At 43.3% G+C, this 19,495-nt stretch overlaps 1 protein-coding gene across 9 annotated transcripts in view; it reads left to right on the forward strand.

The window, feature by feature from the left end:
* The first annotated feature begins 1,694 nt into the window (after positions 1–1,694).
* KCND3 (potassium voltage-gated channel subfamily D member 3) overlaps positions 1,695–19,495 on the forward strand; it is a 242,229-nt gene continuing 224,428 nt past the window's right edge. For 2 of the 9 annotated variants that reach the window (XM_008171733.4, XM_005303555.5), the window contains exons 1-2: positions 2,402–2,949; positions 6,956–8,140. In XM_008171733.4, the coding sequence (XP_008169955.1) occupies positions 7,032–8,140 (1,109 nt within the window). In that variant the 5' untranslated portion in view covers positions 2,402–2,949; positions 6,956–7,031. Of the gene's footprint in view, positions 2,370–2,401; positions 2,950–6,955; positions 8,141–19,495 lie in introns of those variants that run through there. The other 7 variants (XM_065591458.1, XM_065591456.1, XM_065591459.1 and 4 more) reach the window with 7 other exon arrangements.

The following is a 19,495-nucleotide window of genomic DNA, read 5'->3' on the forward strand; positions in this document are numbered from 1 at the left end:
ATGAGCTCCCAAATTAGCTTTTTAATAGAAATTGAAAGTTAAAAGGGGGCCGAGTCATGGGGGAAAAGCTATTGAAAATCACAGCCAGGCCACAGCTAGTAGAGAGGGAAGCTAGAGCATGAAGGAATGAGAGAGAGGAGGACAGTTGAGAAGTTTATAAAAAGATGACATTGTAAATCACAACACAATCATTCAAATCAGTAGAAACCTCACTATGTTTATTCTCCAACTTTCTGCTATGCACCTGCTGGTGGACAAAGACGCAGACAAACAGAAACATTTTAAGAGGATATTTTTGATGTCATTTAATAAGGACAGATCCAGGACATTTCTCTGTGCTGAAATGTCTTTAGCTGTTGAAGACACTTGGTTTCTGGTCCTAGGTCTTATGTTTCATATTACATGCATCTATTAATATCTCCCTAAAACAACTCCTTTGGTGTCTGGATTCTAAACTTACTGATATGCATCCTCTGCGTAACCTTGTCAGCTACCTTGCAAATATTTCATTGTGATTTTTTCAGGGTATAAGCTCACTGCTGCAGATGACACTGTGAGAATAGTTACTGTCAGGTATTCCTGATCTGGCGCTTTAACAGAGGTTTCTATTGTTGTGAATCACCAGGTACTAGACACTGCCAGGAGAGGGGAGTGGAGGGGCCAATGTTGCAGTATGAGGAATCCAGTGCTCCTGGCCTAAATTTTCAAAAGTGATTTGGGTGTCCAACTTGAAGCAACTTAAAGTGGACTTTCAAGCACCCACCCTTTGGAAGTAATAGGCCCCCTTTCAGGTTTCTCAAAATTAACATTAAAAAAATAGAGGCCCCTCTGTACACTAGTTTCTGCTAAATTCCTTGTTTTTTCCTCCTCAGTTCAAGACATTAGTGGCTCATACAATTCTTCGGTTTGCTCTTTCCGTTTGTCTTTGCTAGAAGTTATAAAACCCGGCAAGTAGTTTTGTTTTACCAGGCTGTTCCGGGGCCAGTCTGAACTCGGTGTGGACTGTGGGAAAGCTGGGTTCTGTTCGCTCTATTCAGGGCCCTGTGCCATGTCCATCACTCTGGTGCCTGATGAAATCGCCCCCTGCACTGACCCTGCGGAGTGGAGGGAAGGGAAACCAGGCCTTTGCTAGCCGTTTGCTATGGCAGCCCGGCGGGAGCGGCCAGACCTTGGCTGCAGTTGGGGGGACTGTCGAGGAAAGCGGGGTGGGGGGCAGACCTGGCATGTTGCCCACACCCACTGGGCTCTAGCTGGTGACCCCTGCGGGGGAGACGCGGGTCCTTGACACTCTCCCCAAACCCCACTGGTGCCGGCTCTGCAGACGGGGCGCCCGGCTCAGCTCACCCCACTACCGCAGCAGTTAGGGGCTCACACCCTGGCGGGACCCCCAAACCGGGGCTAATCCGGAGGCCGAACGTGAGGGGCAGCCCCGGAGCTGTCCGCCGCGGCGTGGTGCTGAACGCGGCCGGCCCCGCGCTCGCCTCTCCGCCGGGCTGGCGAGGCTGGGGGGACGGCGCCACCTGCCTGCGGAGCGGCGCCGCCGCGGTGAGCCCGGGCGGCGGAGGGGAGACACCCGAGCATCCTCTGGCTGCCCGAGCCCGGGGGCTGCAGCCGCGCCTGCCCGAGCCCCTGCGCCCCCCGCCCGGCTGGGCTAGGGCGCCCACCCCCGGGGCGCCCACGCCGCCCGCTGCCCCATGCCTGCAGCGGCTGGATGGCCGCGGTAGCGCCCTGCACCCGACCGAGGGGGAGAGTCCGTCCGCGCAGGGCAGGGCAGGGCAGGGCACCACGGCTCCTGCCCAGGGAAGGCCAGGTCAGGCGGGGAGGGGCAGGCCTGCCCTCTCCGCCGGGAGGGGACAGCACTTCCCAGCCCGCCCCCCGCGGTCCCCGAAAGGTGGAGACAAGATGCTGGGGAATCAAGTGCCGCTAGAGCGAGAGTCTTCGGGCCGCCCGCTTCCTGTCCGGGCACTCCCGGGCTGCTGGCGCTGATGGGGGCTGTTTGAAGCTGCGGCAACTGAACTCCTGCCTCCTGGCTTAAGTACACTCGGCGGCTCCGGGGGAGATGACGCACCATGGCACGGCCGCCGGGCCCCTCTCTTTCATGTAGGTATTGGCCCCGCTTTGGGGACGGACCCTAACTCTGCTGTGGAGCATCACCCACCCGCTGCAGCTGCCCTACTGGCAAGGCAAGATCGGGTGTTTCCATTGATAAAGGGGGACGGGGGAGCTTCCAAGAAAGATTTGGCCCCTCTCCCCCCACCTTCCTGAGAGAGGCGATGGAGAAGAGAGTTTATTTTTTGTTCCGAAGAGACCCCTGCGCGGCGGGGAGGGGGACAGGCTGATCTGGTAACAAACTGGAAAAGCTCTAACAGGTAACGCTAAAGTTCCTCCACATACATACCCCTCCTCCCTCCTGTGCTGGGCCCATTAGCATGCAGTGTCAGGACTGGTGTGTATTTAATGACTCCATTTGCTGGTGTGTCTCTGGTAGCTCACACCGCCTCTCGCCAGCATCTTGTTTTACAGCCGGCTTCTCTGGGTCTCAGAGAGAGGGAGGGGGGACTCCAGGCTCAGTCCATGATCCCTGCTCCATCTAAGAGAGCGGATTCTTCAGCAACTGGGTACCATTTCCAGCTTGACCAGGCAGCAAGAGTAAAGCTGGATTTGAAGGACATGCCAAAAAAAAAGACCTCCCTCCCCCAAATAAGCAAGCTTAGGGGGGAGGAAGGAAGACAGAGACTCACTCAACCTCAGCAATAACAAGGGAGACGCTGTTTAGTCATTTCTATCTACTTCCCCAGGGCTGATTATACTTTCTGATTACTCCTGACTGCATTTAGAAAGATTTGAGAGGCAGACAGCACAATTCACTCGTTATCCTGAGGATTGGTTTCCCAACGGTTCCTAGATCAGTCCCTGCATTTTGGGGATGAGAGTTTCTTTCCTTGCAAGGTAAGGCATTGCTGTGAGCCAGCAAGATGGGGCTTTTCCTGGCGTCGGGGGTGGAAGGGTAGAAGTTTCCACGCGTTTATTCTAAGCCTGTTGCTGTGGCTTTCCATGCTTTTGCTGTAAATCTCTCGCTGACTGATCCGTTGCAAACATGAGCGGGTAGTTTTATTGTTTGATGGGTGGGAGGGGAGTATAAAGAGGATGCTGAAGCTTTGAGTGGCATATTTTGCCTTTTAAATGAAAAGATCTTTGCTGCTTGAGCCTAGCCCCCATAAAGGATAAAAAAAAAAACGGGGAAAGACACAGTATGCCGAGGGTTATTTCTCTTGTCTCTGCTCCAGTTATCCGTGTCTCATCGTGAAACTCATAGCTTCTCATTTTGTTAAAGTTATCCAGATCTGCTTCTGTCATTGAAAAGACCATGAGCGTATGCAGATTTTTAACACAAGAATATCCAGGGGTATCTCTTACGATTGACATTGCTAGCAGCAGTTAATAAGATAAACCATTGGTTATTCCTCTCCCCCCCCCCCCCCCAACCTTTGGGTGAGAAGACAAACTTGTTCTACAACATTCTCCTCCAATGCACTACTGATCCTAGTTTTTGTGTTTTGAAATTGGAATAAAATCATCCAGTAGAGATAGATCAGCAAGGTGACATGCTCAGGGAAAAGGTCATTTTAGAAAATAAGAGGCTTGACTTGTAGTTTTAGTTATCCAGTTTGGGTGGTAGGTTAGTTACTTTGTTTTCCCTAAGTCTAGGTGCTTCCATAATGTTGATATTAGGTTAAGTCAAAAGAGCCAAATCCTTTTATCTTATACACAAGCTTTTCTAACTGCCACCACTAACCTTTACTAACTAGTTTCTTTCAAATTATACATGAAAATTAGCTACAGCAGAACTGAAATACATATAAACATGTATGTGATGTGTGTTCACTTATATACAATGTATGTCAGTATGTATATACAATACAGATGCTTATATATTTGTTTCTTTTACTTTAAAAAATAGTGTGGCTTGTGCAAAATATTTCCACCAGCCCCTTGCTTGCTATTATAAGAACTCAAGTATTTCCATTAGAACCTCAGGAAATTTGCAGCAAGATGAAGGTGCTAACAAATCTGATGTTTTATAACTTATCACTATGGACTTAGTGTGCATAGTTCACAACCTCTCTCTCCTTTACTCACTGATGGTATTGTTGATTGAAAATCTGACAAAAAGAAACCATTCCTCAGCGATGAAGCTACTTCACCTTCCGCTGATTTCTCACATCACCTCCTTTACATAAACACACTCAAAAATTGGCCACAAAACAACTTTTGTTTTTGAATCTTTAAAAAGGACTCCATCACTTTGTTTATCTAGGATAAGAAACAGAGCTACTTTGCTACTGACATAATACAAGTGAAAAGTAAACCCTGAGCACATACATTAGGAACTTTTAAGTCCATCTGCTGAAGAGGCCCCTGAGATACAGTAATTGAGTAATCAACCTTTATGGACAGATACTCAGCCACCTCGTGTGTTTTAATTTCTTGGCCATTTCAGATAGTGGCAGTTTAAAATTTCTCCATATACACGGCCAGCCTGGAAGGACTTTTAAAAAAAAATAAAACAAAGGTTTTAACTCATTAATGGCTTACAAATGTTATCAGTGTTGTCTTAACTATTTAAGCACTTATAGTGCCTTTGGCTGCAAGTGAGGTGAGCTGGCACTCACACCCAGGGGTGGGTGTGAAGTTTGTAAGGAGGTGCCCCATTGGACTTGAGAGAAACTCAGGATCCCAAACAGTGTTATTGCAAAAATCCAGGGATGTTCCATACATTTTCAGCAGGATGACCTCACTGTCAATAAGACCTTTTCTAGGTAAAAATACATAGAAGGGGTCTGTATTGCTTAGGGAATAGGTAAGGGGATATGTAGTCTAAATCTCCTGGTTACTTACCCACCATTTAACCCAGCTGGATAATGAGTGAAGTTGTTACCATCCCATGGCATTGTACTAGCTTAGAAAGGCTTTGGTAGCCTGGGTGGCCTCTCTTTAGTTTTAGTTTCCCCATCACAAAATCCACCATTGCCATCGATAGAAAGTGACAGCGTTGGTGGATGGGTCCAGCTAGCCCTTAGAGGTTGTCTCTTCAGTTGGGGATTGAGGCACATTTTTGAAGCAATGTGGATGAAGTTTATGCTGTTGTGCTGTGCCTGTTCTGGGGATGAACAAAGGACTCCAGTCCCCAAAGGTATCCATGTCACCTTTCTACAGAACTAATTCACTTTTTAGAATAAGGGAGCAAAAGAATGCATCGTAATGCTGAACGAACCCTGCATAATAAAATAAGGTGGGATAGGGGTTCTCGTGCCTCTACTGTACCGACAGCATCCTTCTAGGAGCAGCATCACTACGGTTTATTCTACACTTCCTAAACTTCTTATGGCACGAGTAAGATTCTTGCCCCAGGGATTTCAATTGTCGTTTAGAAACAAAATTGTACAGCAAGATGGTTTGTATTAAAATGAAGCATGTTAATGCTTACTACACAAGAAAAGCATCTTCTGTGAGCAGTTTAGTCAGAATCAACCTGTGGTGAAACCACTGCTATTTTTCATTCAGTATTTTGAAGACCTGTTGAGATCAATAATGCCACAGCCCCAGTAACTGGAATGGAACTATTCATAGAATTAAGATACTTTGTAGTAGAATTACAGAGAATAATACTATTTGCCCTAAGGAAGCTTCCAGGGCGTGCCCCAGTGGCCACTGAAGTCAATGGGGGTCTTCCCATTGACTTAACAGACTTTGGGTAGGTCCCCTAGTACTGCTTCTATGATGTGACATCTTTCACCAAATAGTTGTATGGCAGTGTTAGAAACATTAAGGAAGTGAAAGCATAGACAAATGACAAAAAAGGTTAAATAAAGCAAGAGGCCTGACTATAGAAAGGAACAAGAAAATTCAGGGCTGGGCTAGATTCTAAACTGTTGTAAATCAGTGTAATTGCATTGACTTTAATAGAGCTATGCCAATTTACACCAGCAGAGGATCTGAGTTTGGGATATTTTTCCTCCATTAGATGGGCCTCTAATAATGGCATTATAGTGAATGCACTCCACCCTTTGGTTAAAAGCCTTTTGCCTTTGTTAGACAGTCAAGGTAACATTCTGGTAAAAGAAAGATGACAAGGTTTTGTTTGGATGCTTCATCCAGTTTGCCCTTCTCTTCTTTAATCAGACACAGTTAATAGTTTAACCCTCAGTGGGCTCCTTTTCACACACCCCACCACAGACACCTCTGAAGCTCAGACATCCTGAACAATGTTCCCCTAGCCCATGCCCAGTAGAGTTTGAATTTTCCTCTTGCTCATTGGAGTAGTGCAATATTTCAGTACCGTAAAACCTGTCTCAAGCAACCACTCATGGGACATCAAACCATCTGTAGCTTACCAGAGGTTTCTAACCAAGGTTGAACAAAATTGTACTGCAAACCATGGAAGATTGTAATTTGTTTTTTGAGATGAGGGTTACCAATGGGCATAGTCTTTAGTGCAAGTTCTACTGTAGTTGGAGGGTTGTTTATTGCTTAACAGAAGTCCAACTTGATCTATTTAGGGTTTTTAGTACTAAGTAATCCCACTGGGTGAACTCCCAGCATTTTTCATCAGAGTTCCCAATTCTTTTTTGACAGCTGTGATGAACATATGATTACACCTGTGGAATCATGAATTAGTCTTGTTTGTGAGGAAGTTAAATTAGCATGTTTATGCTACTTTTAAAGAGGAATCATTTGCTAGTCAAAATTTCAATCTATAATAATGTCATAACCTTCCCACATGGATCATGTGCATCTTTTAATGATTATTCTCCTAAATGGAAGGCTAAAACAGCTTAGTTTCTCAGTTGTCAAAGCTCCTATGTGCTTATCCAGTTTGTTTTAATATTGTCTTTTAGAAACAAATAATGAGGCAAAGCATCCCCCATTGACTGTGTTTATATTATATTTTTAGATGGAACTGATCTGACTCCAGACTCCTTTTAGAAGCAGAAGAACGGTCTTCTCCCACATTGAGGCCTGAAGCCATCATGGCGGCAGGCGTAGCAGCATGGTTGCCCTTTGCCAGGGCAGCTGCCATAGGATGGATGCCAGTGGCCAACTGCCCTATGCCATTGGCCCCAACTGAGAAAAACAAGAGGCAGGATGAGCTGATCATTCTGAATGTGAGTGGGAGGCGCTTCCAGACCTGGAGGACTACACTGGAGAGGTACCCGGACACGCTCCTGGGCAGCACGGAAAAGGAGTTCTTCTTCAATGAAGACACCAAGGAATACTTTTTTGACCGGGACCCTGAAGTTTTTAGGTGCATTTTAAACTTTTACAGAACTGGCAAGCTGCATTACCCAAGGTATGAGTGCATCTCTGCCTATGATGAGGAGCTTGCCTTCTATGGGATCCTACCTGAAATCATTGGGGACTGCTGCTATGAAGAGTACAAAGACAGGAAGCGGGAAAACGCTGAGCGGCTGATGGATGACAATGACTCAGAGAACAACCAAGAAGGATCCATGCCGTCTTTGAACCTCCGGCAGACCATGTGGCGAGCCTTTGAAAACCCCCACACCAGCACCTTAGCCTTAGTGTTCTACTACGTCACTGGCTTCTTTATTGCGGTCTCAGTGATCACTAACGTGGTGGAAACTGTTCCATGTGGCACAGTGCCTGGGAACAAGGAGCTTCCATGTGGGGAGAGGTACGCCGTGGCTTTCTTCTGCTTGGACACAGCTTGCGTTATGATTTTCACTGTCGAGTACCTTATGAGGCTCTTTGCAGCCCCGAGTCGCTACAGGTTCATGAGGAGTGTCATGAGCATCATTGATGTGGTGGCCATCATGCCCTATTACATTGGCTTGGTGATGACCAACAATGAGGACGTCAGCGGAGCCTTTGTAACACTAAGGGTTTTCAGGGTTTTCAGGATTTTCAAGTTCTCACGCCATTCCCAAGGCTTAAGAATCCTGGGCTACACGCTGAAGAGCTGTGCCTCGGAGCTTGGCTTTCTTCTCTTTTCCCTCACTATGGCAATCATCATCTTTGCTACTGTGATGTTTTATGCAGAGAAAGGGTCTTCAGCCAGCAAATTCACCAGCATACCAGCTTCCTTTTGGTACACTATTGTAACCATGACAACCCTTGGGTAAGTGTTGCATTTTCTTGTGTCAGTCAATAGGCAAACTCACAGTGGCTGCTGGAGTTTGGTTACTTTGTGAGGTTAAGTATTGGTTTATTTGGTATTTGTTCCAGAGGCTTGGGGGGGCTATTATGGGCCTGATTCTCCTCTCCCAGGTATAGCCTGTCTGCATTTAGACCTGTGCAAAGTGGTTGCAAAACATCACGAGCACTTATACCCACCTTGCAAATACTTTGCACAGGTACAAAGTAGGGTACAAGAAGCAAGGCTGTGGAGAATCAGGCCCCGATGTTATGGTCTGGTAGTTTTTCACAACTACTCTGCATTCTCTCTGCAGAAGTGTATGTAATAACACAAGGTGCAAAGCAGTTGAGAACTAGGACCTATATTTTTTATTCAGACACACATTTGACCAACCTGAAGGTTTACACAAAACCCTTGGGATTTATTTTGTCTTTTTACAAAAGTAAGATTTACTATAATGTATCTGACTGCTTGCAAATGGGCATTACAGGTTTGCTAACTCAAGCAGGCATTACAGATAATCGCCTTACTGAAGGTATTCAGTGATCTACAGGACATGGTTTGTTAACTGAACAGGAAATGGCCCTCTTTGCTGTGTCTACTTGTGAGTTTAATAATCATAAAAATAATGCTGTAGCAGTTGCAATATTTGAAGAGATCATACAGACAGGTGCCAATGTGATATGACAAGCATGGGAAATATAGCCTGGAGGACTCTTGCTCATATTTAATTTCTCTCCTGTTGATATTACAGCTATTTCTGCTAAGGTTATAGATTTGTGTTTCTGGTGCTCAGAACGGAAACCTTCATAAAGGGAAATGAAGAATAGCCAAATCCTCTGACAGGATTATACCAAATAAAGGAAGCTTTTAGAGGTTGCTGCTTCCAGGGGCTAAAGTTGCATACACTAAAGCAATCTTTTCATAATTCACACTCATATGCTGAGTTTACATGTACTTAGGGAGATGTTTCCTACTGGAAAATTCAGAGTTTTTAATATTTGGCCTTAGAGAATTCTCTTTTATAGTCTGGTGACCAGCTGTCCCACTGAACTGCTTTTGCATTTAAACACTTCCCTATGCCTATTAAGTACAAACAAAACCAATAACACTTTAAAATTATTATAATTCAGCTGTCAGGAAAGCGCATAGCATGAAGCAATTGTAAACTCTGGATTTTTTTTTTTTTTGCAAACTAAATGTAAAACATATCTGCAAACAGAATGATGCCAGAGGAACCAAAGTAGACTTTTCCCCCTTCTTGAGCATCACTGTAGACTATCGGTACCTTTACACTGCACTCCCGGGGAGCGACTGCAGCTCACGGAGATGTACTCGAGCTGGCTCTAATCTCCTTACCTCAGGTACTGGAGCAGTGAAGCCAGGGCAGCCTGAGTTCCACTGAGGGCTATACAAGTCCACCCTGAAAAAAAAAATGGAGATATCTCATCTCCTAGAACTGGAAGGGACCTTGAAAGATCATTGAGTCCAGCCCCCTTCCTTCACTAGCAGGACCAAGTACTGCTTTTGCCCCAGATCCCCAAGTGGCCCCCTCAAGGATTGAACTCACAACCCCAGGTTTAGCAGGCCAATGCTCAAACCACTGAGCTATCCCTCCCCCCTGAACTCCAAGTAATTGCTCATATAGCCAGCCCATAGTGATGCCTGTGCGGCTGTATCTTCACAGCTCTTCATAATCGACCAAGGGTAAAGCTAGCTGGGGTATGTCTACACAAGCTGCAGTTATACCCGTCAGGCCAAATTTCAAACTTGGCTGACAAAAGTTAGGCTCGTCAATCCATTCTTAAGCATCTAAATAAAAGTGGCCTTATTTTCAAAGATTCTGAGCATCTTTCCCCTATTGATTTCAATGGATAAGATGACCATTTAAGCTCCTACAACTATACTTAGGTATATAACTTTCAGCTCCCCATTTTGAAGTGATGGCCCTTTATATTCTACTCTATAGAATTTCTTATACTGTGCTCTTCACCATAGTATCTTTCTGAGTGCCTTCCAGTTGTGCATTAAACAAGATGACTAATATCAGTCATGTATTTCTTCTCTCATCCTGTTCCTCTGAGAATTGGGTGCAGTGGGGTGTTTTGTTTGGGAATTTTAAAAATTACACAGACACACATGTATCTGTTACATGTACTCTGCATTTCTTTGCCTTTGCCTTCCCTAACACAAACTACTTTATGACAAAATGTACATAAGGCTTTATAGTACAATTAGTTTTGTTCATCTGAATGAAATGGCCTCTTGCATGTAGCACCTTTTCTTTCTGCATATAATGATAGTCAAAACAGACTTTCTGAATACTTTCAAGTGTTCTCAGTCTACAGTAATCATAGAAATTATAGCTGAATGAGTGCTTTAAACTGGCTGACAAGAATAAAAAAATTACAGACAATTGAAATGGGACTTTGTAAGTTTTAGCGGGAAAGATCTATTTAAGCAACGGCAGCTGTGTGTAAAATATTACCAAAGAGATAAAGCCTAAACCTCTAGTATTGTTTTTTGTGTAGATTTGAATTGAAATAGTGTGTGCTAGCACAAACTATTAGCTAGATTACTGTGATATAGTTTTTTAAGTGTTGTGTCATATCTCATGAGATCAAAACACTGGATGACATCTTGAGGGCAGAAACCTGTGCTCTCACCCCATCTATCATCATCTTGTTTATAAAGTGACTTAATGGTATCTAAGACCCAACAACCTTTGTTGCTCTACAAAATTGCTTACTTGAGTCTTGTGCTAGAGAGAAAGGAGTCATTACTCTGTGTAGCTCAAAGAGCAACTTTCACCCAAGACGTGCTCTGCAGAACTTCTGGACCAGCTTCAGAAAGGCACCTTTGGAGCTCATTTGGGGGAGCAGGTCTTTAGGGCACTGTTCAAGTCTCAGCTGTGGTGACTTGCAAGATGCATACACAGCAAGACCTGGAATGAGACAAGGCCCCTTGGACATGTCAGCTCCACTTTCTGGCCAGTGGATGGCAGGCACAACCATTGCAACACATCTGTGAATGTTATTTCATGCACACACAAAGTGAGGTTAGAGATGAAGCCATGGGTTTCAGCTCATTTCTACCTTCCACACTGAAACTTTGACTGAGATTATCCATCACAGCTCCCCCTTCTCTGATAAAAGCAGAAGGGAGCTCCTGCTCCTCTCCGTTGCCTGGGGTACAATGCGGCCCCACCGTGCGGACGGTGCCCCCTTGTCTTTGGTTTCTGTAGTGAGGGGGCCTCCTTAAGTTTCAGTCTACTTTAACCACTGGAAACAGAGTCATAGTGTCATGTTCTGCTGGCACTTCATAATGTGAACCTCGGATTGCTACTAATTTGACATAATGTTGTCTAGTTATACAACGCTCCCTTGCAGAAAAAGCCATCAACTTCTCAGTTTAGGTACCCAACTTGGGGTCCCAAATTCCATTCAGCACCCATGTATGCAAATCTTACCCACATTTTCTAGTTTGCTGCTATGCACCCAAATGAGGCTGGGACAGAACTGCCTTAGTTTATTTTGCTATAGTAATACTGGGTTGTGTTTTTTGGGGGGAGATAGGATAACCCAGTTTTAAGCTATGAGATAAATGCTATTAAGATTGAATGATGTTGATAATGCACATTCCATACAGTTTGCAGGCTGTTCTAAGTTGCCTCTGGCTACTAGACCCATTCCAATAGCCATGTATTGTAGAGGTGTGGGGTGCCCTAGCCATGTCCCCCTATTGTCCATACTCTCTATTCCACTTGAGAATCCATCTATATTGAGGTGTACATCTGGAAGATTTAAGACCGCTCGTATAGGCAACTTTCTGCCTCTCCCCCTAAGACACCTAAAGATGAGAGACATGGATTCTTGGTTTGAGTTCCTGAAGTTAAAAAATGATTAGGCTATTTAGACACAACATCATCATAAGAACCACCATACTGGGTCAGACCAATGGTCCGTCTAGCCCAGTATCCTGTCTTCTGACAGTGGCCAGTGCCAGGTGCTTCAGAGGGAATGAACAGAGCAGGTCATCAAGTGACCCACCCCCTGTTGCCCATTCCCAGCTTTGGCAAACAGAAGCTAGGGACACCACCCCTGCCCATCCTGTCTAATGGCCATTGATTTTTAAGGCATTGTAGGGAGGGACCTGGAGAAATTGCTTCTTTGTTCTTGTTTTCTATTTACAATTTATTTTTTGATTTCTTGCCTCAGACTCCATTACCGCAGCTGAACCATGCAAAGCCTCCGAGGATTTCTCTTTCCCAGGTGCACTGAAGTTAGGAGTCATTTGGCTCTGTTGGGAATGAACTTGTTACTAATTAGTGTATTTGCAATTCCCTACCTGACTGATGTCGCCAAAAATCCCCGTCAAAATATCTATGTGTGGCATATGCCAGCATTTTGCCCACATAAGGGATGTGCCAGTTAGCTGCTTGCCTCTGAACAGCGCTCAGAGCTTTTATAAAGCATTTTATAATTATTTGCTCAGTTGCATTTAAAATTCTAATTAGCATTTGAAATAGGTTTTGACCAGAAGAAATCATGTGTTTAATAAAAAGAATTAGCAAAGAAAAATCTCTTTTGCCCATTTAATCCAGGTAATTGAGTAATTTCGCAATCTTGGAAACTCATTGTTAACAGATTGGTTTATAAACTGAATTTAGAATGCGCAAGAACTTCTCATGTTAGTAAAACATTCAACTATAAGCTCACTTTAGATGAATAGGAAGGTTTATTTAAAAAACAAACCCACCAAGCCAGGCTTTGAAAAGCATTAACATATGTTCTAGTTGACTAGCATGAATACTACTGAAGAAAGCTAGATCAACTGATGTAAGTCAAAGTAGTTCCATGGAAGCCAAAGTCACACCACTTCACACCTGCTAGGACCTTGCACCTCCTTTTATCCCTTGGTAATGAATAGCGGTAGTCCAGTTTTTTGTTTTGAAAGAAACATCCTTCCCCCACCTCCATCCCCATAAAGATGGCTGTTAAATTCCCAGGCCTGACTTTCTGCTCTGTAACACCAGTTTTAGGCTGGTGAGTCTCCATTGACTTTGATAGAGTGATAAGGATTTGGCCCCCTTAAAGTAAGTTCGAGTGTGTAACTTTTTAATTTCCTGGCTGCTGCTACCGAATGCTTCATGGGCACTACACCCACCATGAAGTGGGCTCACAGAGTTTCAGGGCAGAAGAGACCGTCTCATTTAATCAGGCACAGGCCAACACCACCACCCACACACCAAGCACAACAACCAGAATTAGATCCAAACATCACAGCCCTTGGAAGACAACTATTGTGTGCCACAGGCAGAGAATAGGGGGCACTGAGGTGCACCAAAGCCCATGGCTCCTGCAGAAAGAGGGAACTGATTTGGTCAAATATACCTAGATGATCCTAGCAAGTGACTTGCACTGCATGCTGTAGAGGAAGATTAACCATCTCCTAACCTGCAAAGTCCCTGCCAATGCAACCTAGGGGGAAATTCCTTCCTGACCCCAAATTCTCAGTGCCACCTCAGAGCACTGGCCTGTCCAGTGTACCATGTCCCGCTGTGGCCATCCCACAAGCTTCAGAGGAAGGAGATAAAAAGATTACATTGTGGAGGGGGGGGGGGGGGAAATCCCTTCCTGACCCTGGCAGGTGACTGGCTGATGCTCCATCATAAAACAAATCAGATAATTTACCCCACAACTCCCACTGGGAAGCTAGTCCAGACCTTAACTCCTCCAATGGTTAGAAACAGTCTTCTAATTTCCAGCCTACATGTATTCATTCTGGGTACGTCCAAGCACTACGTTCCTGCTCTGATGGTTGCCTTTCCTAGGTGCATCCATCAGAATCCACCAGTTGTACTACTGAATATTTAACTCCTGACACAAAGCTTATGGAATAAATGTGAGTTTTCCATTGATTGCACTGGACTTTGGATCAGATCATCTGGGTTTTGTAGGTGTCAATGGGGGCTTCCCTTAAAAGCCATACAAGGGGTGGGAAGTTAATGCTAATAAATCTCAGCTACCACGTTGTATCTCCAGTAGTGTCACTGCAGAACTACATTGGGCTAACTGAGATTCCAGTCTGGCCCATAAGGAAATACACAAATAAAAATAAACCAAAAAAATGTGCTCTCATTGAAGGGGCACTAATATTAAAGAGTACTTTTGGTGGTATTATTTCTCAATCAGGTGCCAGAGTTTTGAGAAATCCAGGATGACTTGCATGCTTCTTTGCATAGCAAGTGTACCCATCTTTTTGGATTCAATAGCAGTTTGCATGCAGCAGGGAAGAAAAACAAAAGGAATCAAATTATACTGACCCTGCATCCCTCATCCCTCAGCTGTGCTCATCAGCCCTGGTTTAAGAGAGGCTGTTTTTAATTTAGCATGATTTTAATTTTGCTCAGGAGGTTTTGTAATGAAAGTGTTATTCTTGGGTGCATCTTAAATCAATCTGAATTATGGAAACAACTATTCAAAATTAATTCCAAATCAGCTACCCACTTCATGCAGAAACTCTACAGACCGCTGACAGCAACCTCACCCTTTTGTCAAACATCATTAAAAATAAATGAGAGTTTTGCCACAATCCTGTCTTTTTCCTGTATGAGATGCTGACCTAGACCATCCACCTCCACAATGGCAGCACAGTTAAACCAATGCTGTGGGCACAGTTCTCACTCCTTAGTATTAATATTTGGAGACAAGCCTCTTCTTCAGTTCTTGGCGCTACAATGCTCAAGCCAGCTAGCAATATCCAGGCAGTTTTATATCTATATTCGGGCAGTTTAACTGTTATAAATGGCATTGTTGTGTTAACATGTTATTTGCTTTTAAGTAGCATTTTATTTTTGAGTGGAGACAGATACTGCGGGTAGAGTACCATTCCCATTTCATGGGATTTAAAATACATCAGAGCAATTTTCATCCATAACAGTCTAGCTTTTCAAGTTAAGTTGGTTTTTTTAGCTGTTCAGTGAAGACAGCCATTTTTTTCAAATGCAGAGATCCTGAATGTGCACTCTTATTTATGTTAATCCATTTGATCCTACTGGATACATTTTGAGTGATTAGTACAAATAAATACATGCCCCGGCCTACATTCTGTTCTATGCTAATAGGTTTTCATATTGCATGCATCATGGTATCTGCAAGCTTTCCCTGGACAGAGAATATGGATTGGAATTTTCAAAGTGGCCAATGTGCGTTAGGAGCACAAGTCCCAGTGGAAAGTCAAGTATCAGAGGGGTAGCCGTGTTAGTCTGAATCTGTAAAAAGCAACAGAGGGTCCTATGGCACCTTTGAGACTAACAGAAGTATTAGGAGCATAAGCTTTCGTGGGTAAGAACCTCACTTCTTCAGATGTCTTGCATCTGAAGAAGTGAGGTTCTTACCCACGAAAGCTTATGCTCCCAATACTTCTGTTAGTCTCAAAGGTGCCACAGGACCCTTAGTGGAAAGTCAATGATTCTAACTCATTTGGGTGATGCTGGAAATCCTAACCCCCGGTTCCCACTGAAAAGTTAAATAACTAATTGTCTCAGGCCTCTCTGAAAATAAGCATGGTGGGAAAGAAGGTCTGGATGAATACTGCCCAATATTTTCTGTGAATATAAAGTGAATTTGCTTCAGTTGTGGTCTTTTAATATTTTTCTTTCATTAACATTCGAGTGGATCCACAGAAACCAAATTCTCAAATGATACGCACAAGTTCATGCCAGAAATGCTTGTGTGATGATTTACAGCTCAATTTTACAAGGTGCTGAGCATTCATGGCTACCAATGAGGATACTCACATGCTTATGAGGATAAGGATGATGGGGTACAAAGACTAGCCAGCATAGATTTGTCAAAAACAAATCATGTCAAACCAACCTAATTTCCTTTTTTGAAAGGGTTACTTGCTTGTGGACAAGAGGGGAAGCAGTAATCAAGATATTTCTTTATTATAGTAATGCTTGTGGTACAGTCCCAAATGGCATTCTCATAAGCAAACTAGGCAAATGTGGTCTAGATTAAATTAGTGCACAACTGGTTGAAAGACCATATCCAAAGAGTAGTTATTAATGGTTTGCCATCCAAGTAGGAGGGTGTATCTGGTGGAGCCCATAGGGGTCAGTCCTGGATCCGGTACTGTTCAATTCCCGCCCCCCACCCCATTAGTGACTTGGATAATGGAGTGGATGTTTATAAAATGTGCAGATGACAACAAGAGGGGTGGAGTTGCAAGCACTTTGGGAGACAGAATTAGAATCCAAAACAACCTGAGAAATTGGAGAATTGTCCCGAATCAAAGATATGAAATTCAATAAAGACAATAAAGACAAGCGCAAAGTACTTCACTTAGGAAGAAAAAAAATCAATTGCATAACTACAAAATGGGAAATAACTGGCTAAGTGGTAGTACTGCTGAAGCATCTGGGGCACATAGTGGATCACAAAATGAATGATTCAATGTGATGCAGTTGTGAAAAAGGCTAGTCTACCAAAAGGAGTATTGTAAGTAAGACATGGGAGGTAATTATCCTACTCTGCTTGGCACTGGTGAAGACTCAGCTGGAGTACTGTGTCCAATTCTGGGTACCACAGTTTAGGAAAGATGTGGACAAATTGGAGATGAGAGTAACAAAAATGATAAAAGGTTTAGAAAACCTGACCTATGGGAAAAAAATGTTAATGTTAAAAACTGGGCATCTTTAGTCTTGAGAAAAAAGACTGACTCACTAAATTTGGGATCAGGAAGGAATTTTCCCTTAGGTCACATTGGCAGGGACTTTGTCAGGGGGAGGGGGGACTGACAGTCTTCAAATACGTGAAGGGCTGTTATAAAGACGATGGCGTTCAATTGTTCTCCACATCCATTGATGGCAGGACAAGAAGTAATGGGCTTAATCTGCAGCAAGGAAGATTTAGGTTAGATATTAGAAAAATCTTTCTAAGGCTACTTAAGCTCCAGAACAGGCTTCCAAGGGAAGTTGCTGAATCCCCATCACTGGAGGTTTTTAAGAACAGATTGGAAAGACACCTGTCAGAAATGGTAGGTTTAGTTGGCCGAGTCAATGCAGTGGGCTGGACTTGACCTTTCGAGGTCCCTTCCAGCCCTACATTTCTATGATTCTGTGCTTAAAGCTAAGCATGTACTTACATGTTTTGCTAGATTGTGTCTGGAGTGCTCAGCACATGTCAAGACTGAATTTGTCTGAAAAAATGACAAGCAAATACAACTTGAATTTTGCATGCCAGGTGCCTAATACTGATGCACTGACCTGCCAGTCATCAATCCAGAAAGGGAAAAACTTAATTTGTGGAAAAAATTGAATAAATTGGAGGAAATTGCTACCCTATCAGATATTCTACAGGCAAAAATGAAATTTAATCAGATAAGTTTATATGAGGCAAATTATTTGCTCAGCAATATGGGAAACTGAGTTCTTATGGTACTATGGTAACATGTCAATGCTGAGAATTTAAAAAAAAAGAGAGAGTCTACCCTCTCACTGTTTAGGGATGAATTACTGTTTTGCTGCTTTAAGTATCAGCACCCATCGGGATTCTGCAAAATTTCACAAAGTTGACCTGTTCTACATATTTTGAAATTCATGACAAAGTGTTTTGCTGAATGCAAAGTGGGCTCTTGGAAGATTTTTGGTTTGGCAAAGGAATCTTTCATCAGATTTTCAGTTTACTGGCCCGCCTATCTCTCAACGCCAATTTTGTCTTGCCAAAAATGGGACCTGATTCCTCTGGGGACTGAAAATGGAATACAGCTTTTCATCTCAGTGTCACACTGGTTCAAAACCAACCCAGATCAGTAATGACCTCTTCATTAGATCAACTGAGATTGTCCAGTGGCCTATGATTTGCTGAGTGTCAGTCCTGTTCCTGGAGGGTAAGTGTTACACACCCAATAATTAAATGTTGACAGTCTTAGCAGACTGGTCAGGAATTAAAGTACAATCAGATTGAATTTGCCTTTTCCCCCATGAAGGTATTCCCTTCCAAGTGTCTCCTAATATGGTGTTACCTACCCAGCTATGGATACTATCTACCCATTGATGGTGCAAAATACCTTGAAAGACTTCCATTGATTGGTTTGGATCAGTACTTAAATCAGCAGAGGAATCCTAATAATGGCTCAGCAGAAAATGTTACTGTACAGCTAGATGACAAAAGGTGAGAATCCCCCAGAATATTGTGATAGATAGAGTTGCCAAACAATATCAGCCATTTATATTAAGAAAATGAAGGAAATGAAGAACATACATATGACTGTTTGGCACACGCCAATTGTCTTGACTTATGTCACTTCACATTAATGATGAAAGATCTGGAATGTCTTACTGTTGATATCACCAGCTTGCTGGTGGAGCAGGATTTTGTTGTTGTCCTTGTTTCAAGATTGTATCCTATACTCACTATAGATGCATGTATGAGAGATGGCATTTAACCAAATGCCTAAAAGAAATGAACAAAACATCAATAGTGTTCATTTGCTGATGGGTTTTTTCTTGCTATTCAACCACAGGGAAGAAGTGGGATCAGATTTAAGTAGTACAATAGAATGTTAAATACCTAATGGCAGACCTTTGACAGATGGAGTAGCACACACCTACTGAATACTGACCACATTTCCTGTAAAAGACTGCCAGGTATATGCCTCATGAATGAAGATGTGTTTGAAGTTATTTCTCTGATGGAAAGTAATAGAAACTAAATCTGATTTTAACTGTCACTCACTTTATATAAATTCAAGGTAGCAGGAAAAATACAGAAAATAACAAATCATTTATGGACTGTTCTTCCCTGGATTCTCCAGGAACCCATTGCATTTTGGTCCATGTAATCATATTACGTGTCAGGACTTGACCAAATATCACTAAACTGAATTGGGCAGGGGGGGCGGAGGGGGAACCTATGTATGCTGCCTCACACGTTTAACCTAGCCGATGGAAAGATGGTGGAGATGGGGGCTACTTCTTTTGTAATACAGGCCTCTAAAATGTCATTACCATTGCTATTTCCTACATTGCAAAAAAGCCAAAGAACAGCTTGAATTTAACAGAGGAAGTCCAATTAAAACAATCAATTGATAAAACTATATGAAGAACGCATTTTCTTGAGGCTTCATTCTCTTGACTCTAGCTTCATCCTGTATGAAATGGACATGAATTGTCTCCCACTAATGAGTTTACAGATATTGCTTGTGAAATTGGTTTTCAATCAGAAACAAGATTTTTTTTTTTTGCATTACATGGATGAAAACCCAGTCATGCATCACAATTTGACAGTTTATAATCAACAGCACCTCCCGAATACTGAAATCTCTACTAGT

The sequence above is a fragment of the Chrysemys picta genome, chromosome 4 (genome assembly GCF_011386835.1).
Source record: "Chrysemys picta bellii isolate R12L10 chromosome 4, ASM1138683v2, whole genome shotgun sequence".
Taxonomy (NCBI): Eukaryota; Metazoa; Chordata; order Testudines; family Emydidae; genus Chrysemys; species Chrysemys picta.